The sequence below is a fragment of the Cygnus olor genome, chromosome 14 (assembly GCF_009769625.2).
Source record: "Cygnus olor isolate bCygOlo1 chromosome 14, bCygOlo1.pri.v2, whole genome shotgun sequence".
Classification (NCBI taxonomy): Eukaryota; Metazoa; Chordata; class Aves; order Anseriformes; family Anatidae; genus Cygnus; species Cygnus olor.
In genome coordinates this window covers 8534876-8560754 of record NC_049182.1, presented here as the reverse complement: position 1 = coordinate 8560754, position 25879 = coordinate 8534876, and the positions used below count along the sequence as shown (strand labels likewise).

Below are 25879 nucleotides of genomic sequence, written 5' to 3'. Positions count from 1 at the left end.
TTTTTAACGTGTTTATTTTACCTCTGCCTTGTGTTGGGGAAATTATAATATTTCTGTTTTAGGAAAAATGAATCTAATAACACAATATTTTTTTAAAAATCCTATTAAAAGGAAAATGTCTAATTTGGTTAGCCCTATTTGAATGCAAAGAATTCAGCTGTCTCGGAACAGCGTCAGTTGGTTGGCAGACAAGCATAGAAGGATGTGGTTGCCACCTCGGAGCAACACCGACCAGCAGAGATGTTTTGCTGCATATCCCAAACTCAGCAGTGACCACCACAGGTCAGTTCACACATATAAATGAAACATCACAAGTGTTTCATAGCGGCACACTGGGTTTCAGTCGGGTTCCTCACTTGCCCCAGCCTTTCACAATTGTTTGTTTATGTTGAGCCATTAGCTTTATAGGCCAACAACTGCACCTGGGATGTTTTTTAATTTCCATTTGCATCTTTGCTGGTGTACCAAGTATATTCTAGATGGTAAATTGTGATGGTAGGAAAGAGGCAGGATGAGACGGGAGTGAAATAGGTAATTATTTTTACTTCCTTTTCTCTTATGCCTGTGAGCCTCCGGGTTCCATCTCTCTTTAGGCGTGTTTGGAGGCTCCTTAACTAGTATTTGGGGGCAGAATTGCAGAATTTGTTGATTTCTCTGTAATTGACTTGCAAGGTGATCTAGAGCTGACAATTTAGCAAAGGCCTGCTCGGCCCCAGAGCACTCATTTTGTCATGAGTGTAAGCCCTTGCCGGTGCTTGCTCATCACCTCCAGCACCTCCCCTCCTCTGCTGAATCCCAGATTCCCCTCAAGCGCAGTGGAGGGAGAAGACCTGCCAGCCGTGCTGCTGTGCAAATGGGGCACTAATGGTTTCCGAATCTGGAGATGGTTAACTGATCTGTGCATTCAATTAAGATGCGTTTCTCAGTTAACAGGCACCCTGGGAAGAAATGAGTTACTTTCATTTCTGGGATTATGAGCACTTAATGAAGAAGACATATCAGAATTCTGCCTGTGTTGCATGAGATAATCCTAAAAATGCAGCACAGATTTTCAACTTCCTTGTCTAGCAAAAAAAAACTTGCCAGGTGAGAGGGAGAAATCAATGCTTGTATGAGTTTTCTTGCAGATAGGCTCACAGGGCTGAACATAAAGTGGCCTTGCATACAAAGTTGAATTTTACTTTATAGTTGTCTTGAGGTCTATCACTTTGCTTGTGACTTGCCTATTTAAAATTATAATTCAAAACATAATTTAAATATTATTTACCATATTCATTCTGTCAGTCTTACAATGTGAGCAGAACATCCGAGAAAGATGGATGTATCCGACTAGAGGCGGAGGCTTGGCTATCTGATGTGTATATGAAAAATAGAAGCTCACCCCCAACCAGTAAAATTCAGTGTCGTTTCAGAAGAATTGACAAAACAGTTCTGCTTTACAGTGGTTAAGGATCTTGGGCAAAGTGAATTTGAGATGAGTTTACACTGGGCCTGAGTGACTAATAAGCGCATTTAGGAGAATCATAGAATCCTTAGGAGAGCATCCCCATCTCAGTAATCATGTATGAGAAGCAGAGAAAATGTAAATATTTTCAGCCCTTGCTGAAAAATGGGAAGGATGCTTGTGGGGATGATGCTGTATTTTAGGGACATCCCTTTGTATTTCAGACTTCCACAAGGACTGGGAGGTATTGCTGTGTCTTAGCTGTTAGAGCTGAGCTGAGCAAGCAGCTGCTGGTGTCTTGGTGACCAGAGCCCAGGGAAGGCTGGCCTCTTTCTCCTAAATTGCAGATGGGATTGGGCTGGAATTCCTCACCCCTGGTTTATTTTTGCAAAAATTGAGGAACTGTGTACAAGTGTTATCAAAAGCAGTGCATGATGATATATTCAGGGAAAAGGGAAAAGGCAGGAAGGGTTGCTTTCACCTGTGAATATCAACTGTTTGTGCTATTCACTAGCAGGACACAATTTGTTCAGTATAACACAGTACAGCTGAACCTGCTGCCGCCACAGCAAATAGCCTGTGTGGAAGGAATCCTTCTGTTGAACCTGCCATCCTCACTTGCAGCCCGTGTTATTCATTAAGGAGCTGGGCAGGAGTTTTGGCACCTGTAAATGAGGGGGGAGATCTGGGGTCCATGAAAAATGGGGTCCTGTTCCTGAGAAAGGCTGCTGGAAAAGGGGAGCAATCTGGGAAGCATTCACAAAGATAAGTCTCTTCCAAAGTCTAGAAGGGGGAGAAGGATGGGAAGCCCACTTTTCTGAGTTTTAAAAAGATTTCTTCCAGGCAAAAAAAAAAAAAAAAAAAAAAAAAAGAGGTGGATTTGGTAGGTTTAGGTGCTGCACTAAGTACACTTGCCCCTTCTGGTAGGAATAGCTAAAGATATTTTGCTTCCAGTGCTATATTGGTCAGGATCTTTACAGTCGCTTCAGATGGGGGGAAAAATAAAATAAAATTATCATTATGTGTTTGCTCTATCCTGGTCATTCATAGACAGGTCGTGCCATGTTATTCCTTGTTTGTTTACTGACCTCCTCAGCAACTCACCTTGCCTAATTAGTCCGTTTCAGTTAAATTACTCTCACATACGGATAATTTTAGTTTGAACACCACCCAGTACCCCATGTGATTCAATTAAACGAGTTACGTAGTCTACTGCACTTCTATCACCAATAAATAAATAAAGAAGAAAAAAGTTACTGATATGGCTTGCTGTCATTTACAAATTACCTAGGAAAGCAGTTAAGAGGCATTTAATTTGGTCCTGAGGTATGGCTAGTCAGTGCATGTAAGGCAAAAGCAATAGTGCATCTTTAAAGAGGCTTGAATAAGGCTTCTTCAACTATTGAGCCTAACTCTGAGATCTCCCCTGCTGTGAGCCATAAGTTGCTTGTAGGCTTGTTCTAGAGAGTAATAAGTATTGTTGTTTAGCAATTGTGTTGTTGAAATTCAGCTCCACTATGTCTGACAGTATTTATCTAAAATACTTTCCCTGGTGCGTGCTCAAGTTCCAGTAAACCGTGTCTTATTGTGCGACCTTTTCATTTTCCAGTGAAAAGGGATCAGCTCGTCAGATAAAAGCTACAAGCCAGAGTACAGGAAAAATGCGTGCTCAGAAAATCCGAGCATGATTGAAAACAAGATGTGTTAAATCAATGCAGTTTATCGCCTGCCTATTCCTGGCAATTGCTGTTCTAAGCTCATTCTGAGCACACACTAGATGATAAAAGTATAGTGTCACAGTGCTCACTGGGGTGTGAGGGCAGGGAAACATGTTTATCAGACAGGCTGGTATGATTTTTTTTTTTTTTTATCCTTGATAACAGTTGTCAAAATTTTTGTGAAAAAAGTCTGAACAGTTACAGAAGCAGGTGATATAATGGCTGCTAAAATCAGACACTACTGAGAGCTCTCCAATTACGCATTACTATTTAAATGTTACAAACAACAAACCTAACTGTTTTAATTTAAAACAATTTGCTGCATCACCCAGGTTACAGCCAAAATGGTCCTTTTGCTTTCGAGTGAGTAGCCTTATCGCTATTTCATGTAGACGAATCAAAGTTAATGTTTAGCAATGAAGATGTTTGGAAACTATTGTTTTCTCAAGGGATTTAAGCTTAGTTATGAAGAAGGATTAAAGATTTAAATTAAACCTCACAGGAGGTCAGTCTCTTCTGAGAATGCAATGCTCATTACACCTAGGCACAATTCATCTCATTTTTGTGATTCAGGTCTACCTGTTCTTCTCCATGAATCTCATTTGCAGACATTTTGGATGTGATAGCTGGTGTTTTTCCAGTTTTCTCTCATGAAGATTCTTTTGCTCTGACAATAGTGCATTTGTACATCAGAAGTCCACAATTTTGAGAAACAGCCAAATTATGCTAAGATGGTTTATAATAGGAATGGCTTTGGTGCTCAGGCAGGACACTGTATTTTTCATTTATGCATTGCATACCCTGATAATCTTTTTTTATAATCTGAAAAGAAGATGAGAAATAGCGGGGTTAAAAGAGAAAGAGGGACTATTCAAAAGAAAATACTTCCACATACCAACATGCTACAACAATGTTTTTCAATGCTGTCTACCTCAAAGGAGTTAGTGAAGGGTAACAAAAGGAAACGACTTATACCCCGACACCAAATTCTCTCTATGAAAATTTAAAAGGCATCTGTGTGTACATTGTGGAATCTGAGGAGTCCATGCACAAGAAAAATGTTGAAAATAAGCATATTAAAAATGAAAGAAAAGGTTACCTGAGGTGACATTTTAGCATTTCCTATGGTACATCTCTCTATCTGTTTCTGAGCCAACAGTTTAAAAACAAATACAGGGTCTATTTTTTAAATGTTTTTAAGTAGACCTAAATATAGACCTTAAAGCCAACCTTAGGCATTATTTTAAATCTTGGCCTGTATGTGTTTTTGCGCTTGTGTGTATGACAGCACATTTATTTAAAAGAAGCAGTAATCCATTGAGATCTAGGCATTTTCAGTAATTTTTTTGCTGCGTGCTCACATATTACCAGAATGTGTCTGACATAGGAGACTGTTCACATGTAAATACTGTTTACTCCCTTTTTATAATGGCTGCTAAAGACACATCAATTAGCCCAGATGACTAGATGAAGTAACCAAGATGCATTAATTTCCTGGCCCTCTGTATACATATTCTTAGTGAATTCTATGAGCCTGTTCTGAAGTTGGTATGTTCAAATTCCAGTTCCTGAAACTGTACTCTGGTTCAGACTCCCTTAGGTTCAAATTTTCACCATTAGACAAGAGGTCAGTGCAGTTAGAGATAGAAGAAACTGCAAAGCTCACAAATTGTTTGACTCTTTCTTTTTTTTTTTTTTTTTTTTTTTTTTTCTTTTTTTCCCCTAGCCAGGCTGTGGGTTCCTAAGAGTGAACATTCGGAGTTAATGTATTTTGAGAAACCAACACATGATCCTTGCTAGACAGATCAAGTAATTTAATTCCATAACTTTCATAACAAAATTTGGGCTCAAGACATGCATTCCTTGCATCTTCAGCACCCCCACTGCCTGCAGAGACTGGGCTAGGTGGGCAGGGAATGTCTCCTCTGGTTCTTAGTTGCTGGAGAAAAATTGTTATCAGGAAGAAAATATCATGCTGTCTATCATGTTTGTAATAACACTGATGAACACACTGGAGCTGCCTCAAAAGCTGGCCTATTGCATCTTTAGTTCAAGTAAAGAGCAGTCACTAGGAAAACTCAAGAGATCTAGGTGTTAGATTTATTATTTGACTTGGCTCTACATTTTTCTTATTGCTTGGTACATACACGTGTTGTCTTTTTGGACATAAGATGGCAATAAGATATGAGAATTACATTTTGAATATTGCTATCTCTATTTCCAATTAAAAATATGATATCTTGTCACAGATTTTTAAAAGGGAAATTCAGTGCGCAAGAATACGTTTAAGTGAGGAAGTAGTGAGGCCAGAAAAGCAAGGAAATTCTGAGTTAGCCCTGGAAGGGCCTTTCTAGCTCCAACCTTTCTGTGCAGGCTCTCGCTGTCCCACCCACTTCCGTTTTCCATTGCTTGTGGGAATAAACACTCCAGGGAAAGTCAGTGGAAAGGAAACTTTATAAAAAGCAAGCCAAATTCACAACAACAACAACAAATAGCTCAAATGCTTGCATGTTTTCATTTAACGACCTTTAATTAGCAAAGTAATAGCCTTTGCAAGGAGATTTGCAAAACAGACTTTTTTTATATGTGATGATGGGGTTTTGAAGTGTTTTTATCTTGCTGTCTTGTATAGCAGGCAAAAAGAGACCACTATGCATAAGAGTTGTTGGGTAGGGTTTGCTTACAGCATGCCACATCAAGATGTTGCTTTGTTAATATCATCCATTGTTAGTATTGCTGTACTGCAGGGCCCTAGCAAGACATTTTGGCACTGAGAGCTTAATAAAAATATGGTCTATCCTGTCCTATCCCGAGCAGCTGTCTCTCAGAGTCGAGGATTTATTTCTGTTAGTTAGGAGCTTCTAGCAAAAATCACCCAAAGCCTGGAGGCAGAAGCCAGAGGCTGTTAGCAAACGCAAACACCCTGGATCAGCTCCGTGGCAGTATCTTGCCTCTACAACAGGCAGGACCTGCCACTTTCTGTCTCCTTGTAAAGTCCATGCTCAGTAAGAGTGGAGAGTCAGAAGCCAGAGCCGTTCAAGAGACTACTCTCATTTGGTGCCACGTGCACCCCATGCTGCACAGTGGGGAAATACAGTCAGAAGTACAGATCAGAAAAGAAGAGAGATGATTCTAGAGGTTGGCATCTGAGTTGCTGGAGGTGAGTCTGTGTCCAGAAGAAAAGAAGTCCTTAGCTGCCCTTGATTTTATTTAAAACGTTAATTCTCTGTGCCTTCAAATGTTCTAGCCTAATTTAATTATTGGGCACAGACATGTTAAATCTGTTCCTGGCCCCCATTGCCATGAGTCTGCTGCAGCTTTTTTGTATGGAGTTCTTCATAGTCTTTTATGGCTATGAGGTGTTGAGACACGTAACTGTGTCTTGGACACAGAGTCAACTTCTATTTATGTGTTGGTGAAGATTCTCTCAGCAGACAGGAAAAAACTCAAAACAACTGCACTGAAGACACCAAAGCCCTGTCTCTTTGACATCATAATTCAGGACTTGAAACATCCTTCTGTTGTAGGGCCAAATTTAAAGAAAGTGAATTCTTGTGCAGACAAAGGTAGAGCTTAAAGAATCTTATTCCATGCCATTGTTTTAGCCACAACCCGTGGTGTGATCTACAGCCATTATAGCACTCCACTTCTGCAGGTTATTCTTGCCTTCTGCAAACTTTCCCCTATGATGCCTCTGTCTTTCCAAGAAAACCAGCAACTCTCTGGTGCTCCACAGAAACAAGCAGTGTGGGACATTTAGTTCCCACTTGCAGCCCTTCCCTGGGAGTTTCACTTAAAACAATCAAGACCAGATTTCTCATCTGGAATAGGGACTGATAGACCTGTGGACCTAAGGCCAATTTGTCTGTAACCTTCAGACTTTTGTGGTATCTTTTCGTTTCTGTTATTTGAGCCTGTAGAGTCCCTTCTCTCCTCTTGCAGCCTTTTCCAGTGGAAAAGAAAATGGGAAGTTCGTAGGTCTAAGTGCTACTTTCTCATTGGTTTTGGGTCAAACAGGATGAAAAAGAAACAAGGGCCGAGAAATAAAAGGAATAAATGAAACCATGAATGCATGGGAAACAAATTAACTGGATATGGTTTACGTTCTGAAATATTTCCATAATGCTTCTATGTAGTGTGTGTTTATTTTTCTTTGAATAATAATGTTAAAATGTGTCTAATTCAATTACTCTCTGTATTCACCGAATGAGTTTTCCTCAGTGAAGAGTTCTCCTACACTACCCCAAGCTACGAATTCCATACGATATTTGAACAGGTCCTTTTAATTGCTGATATTAAGTGTCGATCATTCTGCTGTAAGTTGGCAGCATGGCCAGAGAAACAAATTCCTCTCTAAGATACATTAGACAGTCATTCAATTAACGACCAAAGAATTATTGACACAGTAGGAATTCATTATGTGAAATATTAAAAAAAAAAAAAGCCTTCCACTGACTAGTTAAAAAAAACAAAAGGAGAGAAAGACTTTTTAAGATGGTGGGTTATCTACATGCAGTTATTAAAATTATTTGAGCAGAATTTGAAGTTACAGTTATGGTGGAAATATTTTTCTCAGAGGTGTAAGCAGCATTTCTGTTGAAAAATAAGTTGGACTTTGATAAGATGAATATAACGTACGCATCCTTATTTCCATAGGCATTGTACATTTTCTTGATTAAAAGCCTTAGGTTTTGGGAGTTATGGCTTTAGACTTGCTGCATAAAGAGCTTCATGGCTTATTCTGTTAGAGTCTAATTTGAAAGAAAGTTCTTCCTCAAGGGTTTAAGAAGTAATTCATAAAATGGTAAGAATAATAAATATTGTGCCTTAACTCATACACTAGGATAGATAGACAGATTTTGTACACCTGGGTGTAATTTTAGCTAATTCACACAAGAGACAGGCTGAAAGTTTATTGTTTGGAAGGAGAAAAATGGCTTAAATCTTGTATTTGCAAAAATGATTATATTAGCTTAAATGAAAATGCTACTCTATTAATGGCTTCAATAAGCTTTGCATTTGGAAAAGTATTTTAATAAAAAGTTACCTGAAGTTTACTGCAACTTAAAATATGTAAGTGAGGGAAAAGTACTTACTTTGATTTATATGTCTTTTGGAGGTGTAATTATTGGCTTTTTACTCACCTATGTAAAACAATGTACTTTTGTAAATGGATTTCTGGCCACTTTACTCCCTTTTTTTCACATAAAAAGTAAGCACTGTCAATCAAAGAATTTTAAGGTTTATTTCCTCTTTAGAAATGATTGATAGCCTTTTAGATTTACAAGTTGACAAGTTAAAGGGTTCTATTGGTATAATTATGTACTAAATTCACAGTCTTTCAATTTAAATGTCCTTTTAAAACCGCAAGATTATCATACCTGTATTTTGAAAAGTGGGCCAGTCAGTTTGGGTTGGTATACAAATTGCTTCCATTAGCCTTGGGACCTATTTGAATTTAATACAGTTTTTAAAGTTAGTAGTCCTTTCAATACTACTTTTAAAATTTAGGGTAATGGGAATGCATTTTAAGTACAGTATGTGTTAGCTTGTTTTTAATGTATGGATGTCAAGAACATAAACAGCGAGTTTGTATTCCTTATTGATTCTTTTTTCCAATCAAGGAAAATAAAATGTTCTTTGAATTAGAGCACTGGGAAAAGTGTTGTTGTGAATGGACTTCAAAGGCAGAGACCAGCCTTATGCTCCCAGGGGACAGAGACAAAACCTTGCACGAAGCTGGTATCTCACCTTGTGTGTTAGCTGCTGTGAATGGTGGGCTGAGAGCTGGCTTTTCTGCAATGCCAGGAGATTAGAATATAACCTTTTATTTGGAGTTTTGCCAGCTACTGACACAGGAGCTGGTGTGTCATCCATGCTGAATTTGGGGTTAAATATTTAAACAAGGCTCTTTCTCTGAGATATGACTAATTGCATTTGACTTGGATTATAAATGAGATTAGGAATGGAGGAATGGAGGGTTGATATTGTCCAATCTGTGGCTGGATGTTCAGGCAGTGAAGTGGGTTTTTTTTTGTTGTTTTTATTTTTTTAAATTTCTATCTAAGATTGCAAGGGTTGAATGGATATGGACTAATGAGTGATATTTGACAACTACTGCTCAGGACCCACCCACTCTAGCAATTTGCTGTGTGCAGCCTTTTCCCCACCACTAAAGTAAAGCTTAAGGTATTTGAGGCAGAAAGTTTTCAATATCTCTCAGAGGATGCTTGATGCCTTGTGAGATTGGACCATAAAATTAACATTTTTTTTTGGTCATTTAGTTCAGAAAATACTCACAGGAAATACTCTGTGGATTTCAAATGTGTCGAATGTGTGGGAAGATATGAGAAAATGACTGCTATCTCTGGGGGGATTTCAAAACTGGCCTCCATTTATGATATTGCAGAATTTAGTAACTACTTTCCCAAAGGATGTAAGGGGAAAATGGCCATAAACCAGAATGAATTAAAGAAGAAACACATTTGACAGAAGCATGCTAAAATCTTCTAACGTATTTGCAAAAGAAATGTAAATTAGAACAGTGGTGTTTTTTTTTTTTTTTAATCTTCTCAGAGTAGTTTTGATAATAAATATAAAGAGCAGTAAATTAATTTACTGTAAAATTTGAAGAAGGTCTAAACTACATGGGTCAGCAGCAGGAAGCCATGTAAGGAAACTCAAAGGTAATGAAATCAGATGTTTACAAACACACGTACCATGATATTTTCTGCAAAACTACAAAACAGAGTGGACAGTGTGTGGCCAGGGTGTGAAAGGAAACACTTGGAAAACTAAAAGAAAGGTCCAACCATTCAAAAAAGGAAAAGGGCACAAGCAGGGGAAAAGCTTTATTCTCACCCCTTCCATGTGATGACCTGAATATAAACAAAAGATCAAATTCAGATATTTCTGATAAAGGGAAATGCATTAAAAGAAATAGAAGACTGGAGGTACACCAGGATCTTTGGGGTAACTGAGAACTTCTGACAATAGCTCAGAAGGTAACATCCTGAAAGATTTCTAATCTGGTGTTACCATAATACTGTAAAAGTCATTTCAAGATATGCTCAGAATATTTACTTCTGGTATTAGAGAAATGCTGAGATTCTGCTGGACTCTGTGCACCTCCAGCCAGCCCCCATCAGCTGTACATTTCTGGCTGACTGCTGTTGGGTAGATCTGGTATTTCCCTACATCACCTTCCTTCTGTCTCAATTTGCAGTGACATTGGTGGGCCTGCTCATGGAGCTGGGATGTTCTGACAGCCCAGGAAGACAAAAATCTGACCCTTTGGTTGCCAGTATGACTATCCACTGTAGAAATGTGGTTAGAAAATAATAGTTTAAATGGAACAGTTTCTTTAAAAACTGGACAGTTTTGTGAGATTGTTTATGGAACAGCAATTAATTAAAAACAAGCCAGGGACAGGATATTACTTTCATGACAACAGTATGGTCTGGCTGACAATCTTTAATGTTAGCAGTATGGAAAAAAAAAAAAGTGCTCTTCACTTAAAAAGTGGAAATATGGACAAATTGTGCCACATTTGACGAGACTGATGGAGCCGTGTAACTCACTGAGCCACGAAGAAGTGCTTACACAAAGTGAGACTGGGAGGCACACTGATGCTTAATCTTTTCGCATGAATCAGATGGCATTATTCAAGCCCCTTAATAAAGTTCATAATAAAACCACCATAATGTAAGGTGCAAGATGTCTTCATAATTTCATAGGCAGAGCTTTTGCAAAAAATATTTTTGTGATTAATAAGGTAAGGCAAAATATGTTTAAGAAAAACTTTAAAGTGAATCTCCAACCCCCTGCCTGCCTCCCCCCTCCTTCCCCCAACAATAAACTGTTAGGTTTCCTTCCCACCAAAAAAAGACTAAAAATATAAAGTTTCATACTGGAAAAAAAAATCTACATTTTTTTCACTGAACTCAAAAACAAAAAAATTGCTAACAAATTGCTGTAGAAAGTTTAGTTGTCTCTACTGGCATGGGAGAGTCATGATGTGCTGCTGTTTAGAGATACTTGAGAATGCTTGACTCTTGTTCTAGTTCACCAAAGCACTTAGGAAATTTTAAGCACATGTTGAAGTCTCACTAACATCTGAGTTTTAAAGTGATCATATGACTGGAAATATAGCTAGAAGGTCATTCAATGCAGTCCCCTGTAATTACAGGCAATCATATGAAAAATATAATATGCTCAAATTTGCTTTGCTGAAATCAAATGGGTTTAAGTATGTGCTTACAGATAAGCATGTGCTTAAAGGCTTGGCACAGTCAGAGCTGTGATTAATACAGAGAGGCCAGCTTTCTCATGACGATTCAAGTGTTTTACCTCCACCATTTCTCTACTCCATTTTACTGGACAAGGACCAGGGAAAGATGAGTCTTTTTAAATTCATTAGGTCTTTTGGAACAGTTTAGCACTGATTGGGTATGACCTGGGCTGCTGAAATCACGGGGAATTATGTCATTTACTTCATTTAGATGAGTGAAAAATAAAGCCTCTGCCAGGACAAATGTCTGTAGTTCACAACAAAATTATACATGGTCATTGCACATGGAACGTATGAAATGTATCATAGAATCTGGAACAAGAGAGGCTCCCTAGTAGTTACTTCTTTTGTCTTCCCATAGCAAAGGACCTTCCTCATAACATGAAAACAGGAGGAAAAAAACAAAAACAATGCGAAACACAGAGTGCAAAGCATTTATCAGATGAATTTCATCATGGCTTTTAGAGATCATAATTACTTTCTATTTTGAAATATTGTGTGTACACAACATCCACAAATTTTCTAGCAACCTTGTCATGGGCATACAAGGGGGAAGGTTTGCATTGCTGTTTGAACCAAAGCCTCAGAACCAACCTCAAACAGTGTTTGAACCAAAACTTCATAGTCTGTGCTGATTTCAGTAAAAGGAGATTTTGCTGTGATCCTTTACTTGGTTTTGCAATGCATTGCCAATTGTTCCAGCGCAACAGAGCCTGCTTGCTATGCACTTGTCACATCACCTTGTTGTTTGTTGTTTCAGCTCTGAACGAACCCACCATTGACTATGGTTTCCAAAGGTTACAGAAGGTTATCCCCCGGCACCCTGGTGACCCCGAACGCTTGCCAAAGGTCAGCACAAAGTTTATTGTTTTATTAAATACGGAAAAACTGTTTACTGCATGCTTTTGTTTGAAAGTAAGCCTTTTTGAATTTTTCCCTGAAAATGCAAGTATTTCTGTAAATGTAATGGTCCAGGTTTGCTACCCAAACCAGTTAGGCTGAAGGAGAGGCATGGCCAATGAAGTCCAGTCAAGCAACTTTCATTATAGGCGTTATGAGACTTCTCTGACTTTCTGAGTCACTGCTGACTCAAAAAACTCCTGCCTACCTTAAAATCAAATCTTACCCTGCCTTCTGAAATATGTTATAAAGAGCACATTTTTGGTTGGTATTTTAGAACCTGAGTGGCTTACTCATAGCAGAACGATGCTTCTCAGTTTTGGTATCGCAGTAATACCTGCATAATTTTGAGTTCACCATTGATGAAATCAAGTAATCTGGGTCTTCGGGGAATATGTGTCTAGTGCTGCTGCACCATGTGTTGTTTTAAGATAATAATAGTGTACTGATGTATTTCAGGATCTCTAAAATAATCAGAGCAATGTGAAGCAAAATGATTTGGTGTTCATTCACATCAAAATAAGTGGGAGACTTTGTCGATTTCTTTCAAGTAAAAGCTGAGTAAAAAAAAGAGTAGTTCACGAGGCTTCTGGTACTTCTGTCTTATACTGTGAACATGCTGTCTGGGTCTGCACTCACATCCATTCTTGCTACTTTGCCATGCTGTGCTTTCAGAGCACCTTGCTCAGACAAGTATTTGCGGTGAGGTTTGAGATATGCTGCAGAAAAAGTGGAGGTATTTGGAATAGGGTTGCTCATTGTTCATTGCTGCAGACCTGAGACACAGAACAGTGCTTTAGCTGATGTTTCAGGCCAGACCCCTTAAATAATGCACGTCCAGTATAGCCTGTGTGACTGGATAAATCTTATGACCTTCCTTCCATAGCTTCCTGAGCTGTACATAGGCTTTTATTGGGGATTGTTGTGGGCTTTGGTTAGCTAACATTTCTAAAGTGTTTCTAAGGTGAGAAGAGATCATGAACACTGTAACTTACTTTATTTCTTGACAGAAATGAAATTCGATATGTGATTTCTTAAAGGCATGTTAAGTCTTTTATCTTTGCTTAGGAAGGCTATAGGCTGTGGTTTGGGGGTTGATGATGTGTTGTCCTTCCCTCTTACCACTAGAGAAACATGCTGTCCTGGAGAGTTACATTTTACATTGGCTCCGTTCATCCTCTACAAGCTGTCCCTTTCTCTGACTTTTGGACAGATTTGCAGCAGGACAGCTTTCATAGGTTGTCAGATTTCCCTCCAGAGGTGCAACCCTTTCCAAAGAAAGAGAGCATCCTTCTGGAGGGGATCTTTCATCTGTACTGTGCTTCTGTCACTAAACAGGCACACAGAGAGGAATTGTTTCTCAGAAAATTAGAGGTCAGCCTTCATCACGTACCAGCTATCTGCAAGACCAAAAGAAATGCTGCAAATTTCCCTGTACCCAATGTTCCAGCTGACTAGTAAATGCTTGTGGCTTCTGTTTCTAAATGAGAAAATTCAAGTAAAAAAAAGACTGAGCAATTCCAGATTGGGTTATGCACGTGGATGCTGAAATGCAGCACTGATTTCCACAGGTATTGGTCTCCCTTTCAGATGCCTATGGCATTGAGGGGGTCGCCCAGCAATGCTTTTTTTTTTTTCTTTTTTCTTCTAGTATGGGAAAGTAGCCATGAGGCTCTACATCCTCCTTTTTCCCATTTCAACTGAGACTGTTCCCTCACTAATAATCACACATTTCTGCTATCTAGTGTCATAAAACAAAAACAGGCAGAAGAAAGCTTCATCTAGCTCCATATCCTGACTCCAATATTTAGCAGGTATTATGGATAGGGTATGAGAAAGAAGGTTAATACTGAGTCATCTGTCCCCTCACATACCCTTTTGGCTTAATGTATTTGTTCTGAGTACTTTTTCAAGATAGATTTTCAAGTCTTTAAATCAAGAGAAATTGTATTTAGAGAGGCAGAAGTGCAACTGATGCCCTGAAAGAAAAAGTTACTGCTTAAAGAACTGAACAAACTTAGGGAAGAAACTAGTATCTTTGCAAGGTTAGAGGGATGAAGAGGACCTTTTTTCTCTTTTTTTTTTTTTTTTTCCTTTTTCTCTTTTTTTGTCTTTGGATAATTCCTTGTGTGCAAGCTTGAAGGTTGGACCTCAAGTTCAAGACTCATTAATATGCCACACACAGAGGCTGAATGCAGCAGGGGTTGGCACATGTCGACTTCTGCATTTGAGGCACTGATGGTTCAATTCCCAGCATCGCTTGCTGGCTCCAGAATCATAATCAAGGACGCAGCGAGTCTCTGTGCTGGGTGAGCACTGCACAGCGCTCTTCCCCATGTCATTAAACCAGGAAGGGCTTTGGCAGTATTCCACTATAGACAATTCTCAGTGGCTACTTAGAAAAGAGTTGGAAGCCATATGGCTTCCACAGTGGAACCACAGGCAGAGAGGGCAAATGTGTGAGAGAGACAGAGTAAGACAGCAGAGAGGAGAGCTCAGAGTTTTAAATATCCTTTCTTCCATTTTTCCCATTGTCCTGCCAGTGCATATCATTGCCTTCTGCTCGCTGAAAACCTTGTACTTTATTTGTTAAATAAGAAAAACAAAACACATTTCTATAATTGCTGCTAGGGTTTGTGTCTCTTATTCCATTGAAACATTTCTGATGAGTTAGAGATCTTTTAAGAAACAGAACTGGATACACTGTTTGTGTTCAAAAGGGCATGCAGTACTTCCCAACAAGACCAACAAGAGGATTCTGCTGTGTGAGTTATCCCGAAGTCAAGGAGAATTGTTGAGGCCACCAACTGCATGTTAGCACGTGCTTTACTACAGAGCTTGGGAGCTAACAGTCATATTTGTGTCAACAGGCATTTCTAAAACCATTGAGGCATTGAATTTCAGAAGTTTGATCTCTGCTAGTTTAGAAACACTACTTTCATAACCACTCAGTGTCCATGCTTGGGATGAACTTTTTGAAATGTTCCAACTATCTGCTGGAAGTAGGCAAAGAAAAAAGCCAGATTTTGAATTTTTTTGTCTTTCCCAGTGGCCGAATTTGGCATCAGTGAGTGGCCAAATTCCTTTGGAGAATGTACTCCTGTAGTGAGATGACAATTGAAAAGTAGAGATGTGTTTAAAGTAGAAATGCAATACATAGTTTCTGAAGAAGAAGGAGTGGGAGCTGATGTTGGCAGCTCAGCTACGTTGCTAGCTAGGGGCCAGAGTTCCATTCCCTTTGTGTACAGAGCAGGAAAAGCAACAAGTTTAGGGTTGTCACTAGCAGATGTGCCTGTCTGTACACGCACATGCACAGACACATGCACCAAGAGGAGAAACAAGCAGTACAGTGGTGGTAGGATTAGCACCCAAAGCTTGGAGTGAGATCAAGTACCAGGAGTGTGCGGGGTAGTATAGTCTTTCCTTTCTAATACAGACAGGAGGCAGATCAGAGGAAACCAGAGATCTCTTGGGAGAAGTGAAAAGAAAAACCATGATGCTAATGTTAAGAAATTGTATCGTTGTCCTGGAGGAGCAGTCTGCAGAAAGCCTGCCTGTGGAGCTGGGGAGTAAGTCTGCACGTGCATGTGCATTCTCCCTGTCTCCCGCTTTTGCATATGTGCACGCAAATACACACGCGTTGTTGGTTCCTGTGTACATAACCGCAGTGGAAATCACCGGAGAGTTCAGATCACAACAACATGTTGAATCTATTGAGGTTCATTTATGTAACCATCCTACAATCCTTAAAATAAATCCCTGGCAGATACGTTGAGATTCTGTAATTTCGTTAGAACTCCACAGCTATAGCTGTAAAACAGTTTCAACTGTGAGCTAGATTTGAAACACATCCATCCTAAATGATTTAATAACGATTCCTCTTTATATGCAATTTCCTAGAATTTATTTGCCATTTTCACCACTCTTACAACTTATCGCTTTTATTTAAATTAAGCTCATGATTGTTCACTCTGTGTTGGAGAAGCATGTCAGAGCATCGACCCCCTCTGTGATCTGACGTCCTCTCCCTCCCAGTCTGCTGCTTAAATGCGCTCTCTGAGAGACCCCTCATCCTTCCTGAAAGGGACCTTTAGTTCTGGTTTCCCTTCATGTAGATGAAAGTGGAGCCTCTCTCTAGCACACAGGGGCCTCCCCACTGAGCAGAGAGCACACGTAACCAGGCTCCACCTTCCCTTCAGCTCCTTTCCTCTGGTCAGTCATTAGACCCCAAGACATACCCCACCTCCTCATTAGGACACTAATAGAAGACAGGTGGTTATTAGGAACCAGTGACTGCCAAACGCAGTTGTCTTTTCCCCTATGAAATCCCAGAGATTTGCCCTTTATCCATTGTGACATGAGAATTGTTTATATTACAAACAGAGGTTGTCTCTGAACGTGGGTGGGTTGGCCTAGACTTGCTGGCTGAGGTTAAAATAGCAATGAAGACAAAGCAACTCAGGTTTGCTGCTTCAGACAGACCTGGTGGAAATTCCTGAATGGATCTCTGTCTGCTCACCAAGATACTGTGTTTTCATGCTATTTTAACCTAAGTTAGTCATATGTATATGTTTTCCACCCAGTGTAACAAAGGGGTTCGTAGAAAACTTGTATAATGAGTATAGGCAGGAAGAGGAGGCATGTGAAGAGGAGCTGATGGAGTTCTTCTGTATAGCAAGGAAGGCATGAGATGTGCTTGGTGGTTTCTATGCTGTACTGTAAAATTTTTAGGAATGTGAGACAGGAGTTAAGATTGACACTAAATCCTTCACAGTTGGATATATATATATATTTTTGCATTTCTTAACAATTTGGGCAGTTAGTTGTCTGAGGGGCTTGTTTGGTTTTGATTTTCAATTTATCCTATTGAAAATATTCAGTTTTCAAAGTTCGGGTTTTGAGTTTCAAAGCTATTGAGAAATAGATGACCAAAACGCCTGCTGCTACTATGGAAGTATCCTCCTTATGGGGTGCTGCATGTCAGAGGTGAAGGGGCGTCTTCAGGAATACACAAAGAGTCTGAAATGAGAGAGAGCTGAGAGACAGCCACATTGCTTGCTGAAGGGCAAAGCCTCATACAAGTGGCTGGCAAGGAGCCCGTTCCTTTCTGAAGGTCAACAGCGTGCATGCACATTTCACTGAGTTTTCTTTATAAGTGGGTCAGCATTTACTCAGCAAATGATTAGAGCAGATGGTGTATTTAAAATCTATGACAAAACTTTTAATAGATCAGGGCTAACATGATGACAAGGAGCTCTATGCCATTCTCCATTCCTGATTCCTACTTTGCCTTGGGGTAAAAATCATGCCTGGGGTTGGATTTTCTCGACTGCTCATTCCATCTGAGCAACTCAAACCACTTGTTTGAGCACCCCGTAAGACTGATCCTTGTCTTTGTGTCATCCTGTATCCTTTATTGTTATTATTTTAAAATGCAACAATGAACTGATGGTGGCAGGAAGGCACCAAACAGGTAAACATGGTCTCTTCAAGGAACAGAGCTTTGAAGGAACAAACCACAGTTTGAAGAAAGTAACAAAGGCTGCATTTGTGTATTTTGCTCTGTGGAGCTGAAAATATCTAGTAAATTGATCCTGTGGGAGTAATAAATACACATTACTTTATCTTGTACTTCATGTCCTATACCCCTGAGCCTTGATAGAACAACACCATTTAATAGACTTAAAAAAAGAGTAATTACAGTCATTGGTTGTGTGATATTTCAGCCCTTCCAGCCCTGCCTGACCTTCTAATTTAGCTCACCGTGTCTAACTAATGCATTTATATTCATCTTTTATGAAGCATGTGTAGTACAAAATTGACTTTGCAGCCTTTAGCAAGCTGTCTTACCAGGTTTAGGATCTGGTTAGTACAGTGTAGGGTACAGCATATGTACATTTACAGCAGAATCTAGCGTGCATATGGTTCTGATCAACTATTGCTTGTTATTCTTTTGGAAATAAAAAATATTTATTCCACTTCATCCCTCCCCTCCCCTTTTTAAAGCTTTTATTCATTGCGGCATTATTTACAGCTAAACATGCAGGCAGAAAGATGCAAGCATTTTTAAAATGATTACCACTAATGTTTCTACTTGTCAGAAGTGCTTAAATTTTCCTGCACTTTGTCTAAAAACTTAGCACTTTTACCTTTTAAGAATTACAAATTTATAAGATCTTACTAGGCTGATTTACAAACACAGCTGACAGTTTATGATGAATGATGTTGCAAAATGTACAATATGTTTCTCTGTCATTTCTATGCATGTATATATTAAGAGGAAGATTAAGAAGAGAGAGAACCCCGCTCTGAAAGAAACCCGTGAGTTAGAGAGCACATAGAAATCTCTCTCCTGTGTTTCCTCATAACTTCCTGCTCACTTCACTCATCCAGTAGAGCACAATTGTTCTCTGTGCATTTTCTTCCACCATATGGTATCCTCATTACCATACACTAAGGGTCCATATGGGGAACTTGTGAAGTGAACTGTATTCATTTTAACTGCCAGATGAGCAGCCTTTTGCTTTGCAAGCTTAGCTTAAGTCATCTGCTGTCTTTATGTTGTTATGGCAACACAGCACCAATAAAAAATCCTAATCTACTGTAAGTGTCTGAGATCACAGTATTTTAAATGCTTGCCGTAACTGTCCTCTAAGTGAAGATGCTTGTTGTTATTGTATGACAAAGGGTTATTGTCTACTCCAGCAGGTGGCAGTAAAGAAAGTGTTTCTTTTTTTTAAACCTTTTATATATATTATATATATATATACATATATGTATATATATATATTCTTTTTTCTCCCTCCTCTCCCCTCTATGTCAAAAAGTCATAGATTGCACATCATGGTCAGTCATCTGCATTTTGTAGGATTTCTGCTGTTGCAGACAGAATTGCAAGTGATGCTTTTAAGTTGCATCTCAAATACTAAAGACAGTGAAGTATGCAACTGTAGTGGCAGCTCATGTGCTTTACTGGCAGAGAGACCCAGGCTCATGTACCACTTCACCAGAATTCTGAAGCCTTCATGTCCGTGCAGCTATTTCTTCTTTGGAGTTGTTTAGTTACATTTCCAAACTCCTGATTCAAACACAAAGCTAATTAAGAATATCTTATAGTAACGGAAGTCGGCAGCAGCATCCTTAAATATAAATCATTTTCACTTCCGCAGGCCACATGATAGGTTGCATCTCTGTCTCTCTGTCTGTATTGAAAGTGAATGTTTGTAGTCTCAGTTCATCAGTTCACATTAGCCTCATGCTGAATATTTAAACACAGAACAATTTGAACACACCATGAAGAGAGACAGTGACTGCACTTTCACTTGGAACAGCAAGGGCTCATCTAATAATAATTTAGTAAATCAGCCGTTTAGTGGCTCAGTTGTACACTGCATTGTGCCAAATAACATTCAGTTCAACTGTATGCTGGTAAAATTGAAATTCAGACTCCAGTCACGTGGCACTTTTTTGCTCAATGGAGAGATGAAATGGAAAATCACCCTCCCAATAGACTGAATGTAGTGATTTATCAAAAATATAGCAGAGTGGCAATATAAACAGGATTTGGTATTATGTGGTACAATCTATTCTAATTAGGCTTTTTATTAGCTTAGTTTCTACTACACAGATTATGTAATAATTCAGGAATTGCATTTACATCTTCAATTATTGTATATGTGAAGAAAGAGCAGACATGCAGAGTTATTGCAAAGTTACTGTCCTTTAAGGCCCAGTCCTGTGGGAAGTGTAGTGAGACCTTTATTGCTATATTTCCAGCGCTGACTCTCGAGGAACACCATGCCCTTAGGAGCAATGGGGAAACACAGCTGCTGCCTTTCCTCCTCATGAGGTGCCATGGATGTTACTTCATAGCACGAAAGCAATACCAGATTAATTTCTTTTCCCTGTTTAAGGCTATCATGATTTGTAGGGAATGGTAATCTCATACTAGACCAACTGATATAACTGGGGAAAAAAAAACAGACAAGCTCTTGGGTGCACGTGCCTTGCTTCCTGCATGCTGGCTGTACCTTTTCTCACCTGTATCAGTGGGTCTAATAAAAGATATTACCTCACTCTACAAAACTTGCCTCGGTTGTAACCACAGACCGTTGTGACTTCAGCCAAACAGCTACCTGTTAAGGCTGTCTCTGATGAAGATGGGGGAGAGAGAATATTTTCCTAGAAAGTACGTTGTGAAGTTTAATTGGTTCCCATTAAAGTGGTGCTTTCAGATCTTTGAATGCAGGGCATTGCAGAAGTGTGAAGTAATGTCTATAATCTCACCTACTGTTTCCATTTCTAGCCTGGTTTTAGGTGTTAGGCAGTGGTTTACGTGGTGATGTAAAATGTGATTGCAGTGTATTTCTCACAACACAGTCCAATTGAGCAGCAGAAAAAGCATCCTCCTTACCATCATGATGCCATTTAGCAGAGTGCTGGAAGCAATAGGATGCCTGTTGTCGTAATTCTTCTAAGAAATAGAGAGTTTCACAATCTATACTTAACTGCTGACACTTGAAAACTCAAACATTTTGGTAAAATGAATCAAGCAGTAATGTTTCTTTTATGAGATCTCCTCACGGGAAGGGAAGGTTTGGCACCATTTGGAGATCAGGCTCAGTGATCCATCATAGCAAAGTCAGCTGTCCTGGCATGTCTCATAGGTCACTCGATCGAATCGGTGGCTCTTACAACTATATTATTGCTTATGGAACAGTAATTGAGGCTCCATGGTTAAAAATTACCTGGTCTAATAGGCAGTGAACAATTTGCACTCAATACAATTATAAGCCAAATCATTCATTTCATAACACTTGGACTAATTTATTTGTTGACCTTTTAATATCCATAGCTCTTCAGTAGTATTAACTGCAACTCAGACAAAATCTCTTGTTCATTTTACTTTCATTGATTTTTTTTTCCATTGAGGCAATAACCATTGTTTGAGTACAACCTTTTCTTTCTGTTGTAAAAGTCAATCATGTAACTTATGTTGATATAACTCAACTGGACTGAAATGTCCTCTAAGTACAATAGCATACAATCTCATGCTACTTGTATAAACACGGATATGCATTTTAGTTTTGTTTTAAGGAATGTTTTGGAATCTATTTCTGACTATTGATGACACTTGATATGCTTGCTGAGAAGAAAATGGAAACAAAACAGAAGTATTTTTTAAAGCAGCACCACATATATATTGCACATTTTTTTGTTCATATATGGGAGATCTAAGATACAGAAATTTTAGAATTTGTCTCAGTTATTTTAGTTCTGTACGATGAGTTCTTTAGGATGAGTATTTACTAATTCTATAGTCGTAATTTCATCTGGACGTAGTATCTTGTATCTGGAAATCCTTGCATTTTACAGAATAGAGATGATTAATTTTTTCACTGTGAGCTTTTGACGTATAAAATGTGTGCAAGAGTATTATTTTATAAACAGGAAAGAAATTTTATGAATGTTTTGGTAATCTGAATTTTCTTTCAGTTTTACAGCTTAAAACTAAGAGTTTTTGATGATCAAAAAAGTTACTGAAATGTTAATGTGTTTTGAAAAATCAGTGGTGAATTTTGAAGCAATTCCATAAAATATGTGGGTGAAGTAGAAATAGTAATCTTTTCACTCACCACTAAAAAGGAGCCATAGATAGTGTAAAGTGTACCAGCTTTTATATCATGGAAGTATACAGGAAAGGATATTCTTACCACTGTGAAATGTCAGATAAATTTAATTTTTTACATATACTCTTATTCAACATTTATACTCACTTTGGATAATTTTAGTTGACTTTTTAAGGACAAATATTTTTAAAAAAATAGTATCAGGAGAAAAATATCTTTTGTTTCTAATGAAAAAAAAGTTGAATGCTTTTTAGCATATATGCTAGGAGGCACTTCAGTGAAGTAGTCTCTCTGAGCTAAAGCCTCTTTGTATAATAAAATATTGTAAGTCTTTTGAACACATAGTTATAAAATATAATTGTTACATATTTGGCATTTTATGCTTCCCTAAAAATTACCACTTGGTATCTACTCCTAATCTATGCTCTGTCTTTTCATTTCAATTGGGTCTGAAGTGGTCCTTCGTTGTAATGAGAATGCCCCTTTCAAGAGAATTCTTTTAATTATACCGATGATAAAATGTAAGTGAAAGTAGTCATTTCTAGAGGTTATGACTGAGCAGTGTTTTAACTGTAATACTAAAATCTACCTACATTATTTCAGTCTCTATTTCAACATTTTTATGCACTCTCTCTCCACAGAACATAGTGGAATATCATTGTAGGTCAGAATTTGTGTGTCTTATTTTTCAGTTTTCTTCCTGCTATTAAAAGTAACCTGAACTCTCAATTTCTAGCTACTATCACTTCCTACCTGAAGCACACAATTGAGAAAAATCTTCATTATTTGACAGGGTGACAGTTTCACAGATCTTAAAAATATTCTGTCATTTTTTTCAGTCTTCCTTAAAGCAAAATGCAGAGGGATTGTTTAATTAATTTCATATAGGTGAGCATGTGTTTTTTACCGAAAATACATAGTTTGGTGTACTTATGGCAGATATTTATATGAGTAAAAGCACTAATAAAGAACAATTCCAAAAATGAAACAGACAAAACACATATATACAAGTTACATTTTAATTGCTAGATAGCTCTGCTGATTGAATTCAGATGACATTCTTGCCTTGCAATACCAAACATAATTATATATCTTTATAGATTTAAATGCAGTCAAGTGAATTATGCCACCCAATACATTCCAGATTTGACCTAATGGGAGAACAATTTAAAAGGGGTACAACTTGACCTGTGTTTGGAAATTCTTTGTGCATACAAATGGTAGGAAAAAGATATCAGCCTATTTGCTAAGTAAAATGTTTTTCACTGTTACAAATACATAATTGGATATCTACATTGTACCACATACAAAATTGCAAGGCATGTTTAATCTTTTTTAATCCCAGTATTCTCAGGAATTTTTCTAATTGGCACAAGAATATAATCTGCAGAATAAAGCTCCTAAAACAGCCTGTGCAGGATCTTTGAACGACAGTCTCAGAATTTAGTGTCTCTGTTCATTTTACCAAATTCTTTTTAAGTTTGCTTAAGTCCAGACCCTTCAAATAATTTAAAACATTCTTCTTCTTCCATAAGGGGACTTTGACAAGTTTCCAAAAATATATGGGTATAAAATGGTCAGGAGAAGGCTGTGAGTAATAACTCTTTTTCTCCCTCTCTCTTTTTTTTTTTTTTTCCTTGCAACTCTCATCTGCAGCTGTTTTCAAGAAACAGGAATGTTAATACTATGGAGAGCAGAGGAAGAACTATCACAAAATCTTATGTGTGCAAAAATAAAGACAAAAAAACCTAAAAGCTCATTAAATTCAATAATGAACATCTGCTTCAAAGTACTGTAGGTGCTGGTAGAAATGGTTTGGGGTAAATTTTCAAAAAGAAGTGCTTGAGGTTCCTATCTGAGATTGTGCATGTTTCTTTGTATGTTTTGCCCAGGGACTGCAGGTGGATGTGGCATAAAAGAAAAAATTAGCATGTGAAATACGCTTTTAGGTCACTGGGGCCAACCTTTGAATCAGATGGAAGAGAAGAATCTAATGCTCTCTATTGTTTGTTCATATGTTCATGGGTAAATCGGGAAACCTTTTTGTAACCTAGATAGATGGGAATAGTATGAGTCACTGTAAACTGGTAGGATGGAGGAACTTCTGTAAAGAAAGGTGGTGAAGAGTGTTTGTTAGCCACTGAATTGCCCTTAAGTGGACTTATCCATTCACGATCTAGTTTATAGATAATTGATTTTGCCTTCTAGTGATTCACTGGACCTGACAAACTGATCATAGTTTGAAAGAGGGGATTGCATAACTAAGGAAAACCATGTGCAGAAAAACTGGTCTTTGCATTGCTGGGTAAATGCTGCAACCTCTTGTACAACATGAAAATGTGTTTCCTTTCATGCTCTTGCTATGTTTCATACTGAGGGGATCTGTCCTTAGATCCTCACAGTGTGAGCTTGCAAGATAACCCGTGGGAAATGCTATAGAAGATGCCAGAGAGTTACCATTTACTCAATTTCTTAATGAGAGTGTTAGTGAATTCCAAACATGACTGACAGCTACCAGATACCAGTTGATGTGCTGTAGGATGTAAATAGATATGAGAATAGAATGTAGTAATTTCTACAATCTTGTGTTGTGGGCATGGCCTCATGGGTTAAAAACTGACAACTCTGAATAGTTCCATCTCTAAATGCTATAAATGCCTTTTTCTGGTGAATTTATCTGGGGAAATCCATACTGTAAACATATTTAGGAGAATCAAAAGTTCTGCAGCCATCTGAGGGATATAGTTGAGAGTCTTTATCAATCACCAATTGATAATTCAATCACCATTGGCTAAAGTCCCTAAAAGAGGGACACTTTTATAAACACTGGCAGAGTGATTTTAGTTCTGCTTATCAGCTTTCACACATCCGCTCTTCTCTCTTTGACTTAGAGACCTAGTATTAGCAGAGAACTCCAGAGTTTTCAGCAAGAGAACTGTCCAAATTGCTTGCCAGATGCTTCAGTTGATGATAATATGGTGGGAGCATCCAGACTTTCAAATGTCAGTTTATTCAAAGGGTTATTCCAGTGCAACTATATTAATGCCAGTTTATTCCACGTTACTGTGTATCTAGATGAGGTACACATCTGTGCCAGCTACTAATTCGGTTGCCATTGTTACATGCCCATCATTTATGGAAATGAAGACCAGCAGCATGAGTGGTGTGGATTAAAAAAGGAGGCTGATACTTTTTTGTGTGTGTCTAAGTACATCAAATTAACAGGAGGATAATAGGGGTAAGATGGGAGACTTGCTAGGACAGACTTACAGATGATCACCATCATTTTGTTCCTTCTTTTGTCATCAGTATTTCCAATGGAGATTTTTTGAGTAGGGTGTGTTTTCCTTATTGCTATGCATTTTTCACCTTTGTGGTTAAGAGGTGTTTTAATCATTGATTCTCAACATTTATGGCTAGATGCCTGCTCACATTTGCACATCAGTGTTTGTTCTTCCTGCTGCCTCATATAGGCTTTCTATATTTTATTTATAAGGTTGGCTCATTGTGGAGCAGGTGGTAAGGTCATGCATGACTGTTTTTAGTGCTGTAGAGTTAGGCTGTGATTTTCAGTCTGGGTGGAGGCTGATGAGACTACAATGGCTTGGAAAAGCTAAGGTTCTAGCTTCCACTGTAGACTTATTTTCTGGAAATTGCCATTGAAATTCAGTAACAGGACTGATTCAGTGCACTTCTATCCTATAGGCAGCGGTAAGCAGAAGCTTTCTTTTTTTTTTTTTTTTTTTTTTTTTAATCCCTCAAGTGAGCTATGTTGTCTTTCTCTCTCATTTTGCTTCCTGTTGTTGTGATATGGTGTTTACTTCTTCAGTATGATTCAATTATAATATATGGAAACAATTCAGTTGTTTGTTTGGTAGAGAAGTTTTCATCTTTATGT

At 38.3% G+C, this 25879-nt stretch overlaps 1 protein-coding gene across 18 annotated transcripts in view; it reads left to right on the top strand.

Annotated features, from left to right (window-relative positions):
* The window catches only part of EBF1 (EBF transcription factor 1), a 312571-nt gene that overhangs the window by 228833 nt on the left and 57859 nt on the right, over positions 1-25879 (top strand). For all 18 annotated transcript variants that reach the window (XM_040573757.1, XM_040573756.1, XM_040573755.1 and 15 more), the window contains one exon: positions 12213-12301. In XM_040573757.1, the coding sequence (XP_040429691.1) occupies positions 12213-12301 (89 nt within the window). The remainder of the gene's footprint in view (positions 1-12212; positions 12302-25879) is intronic.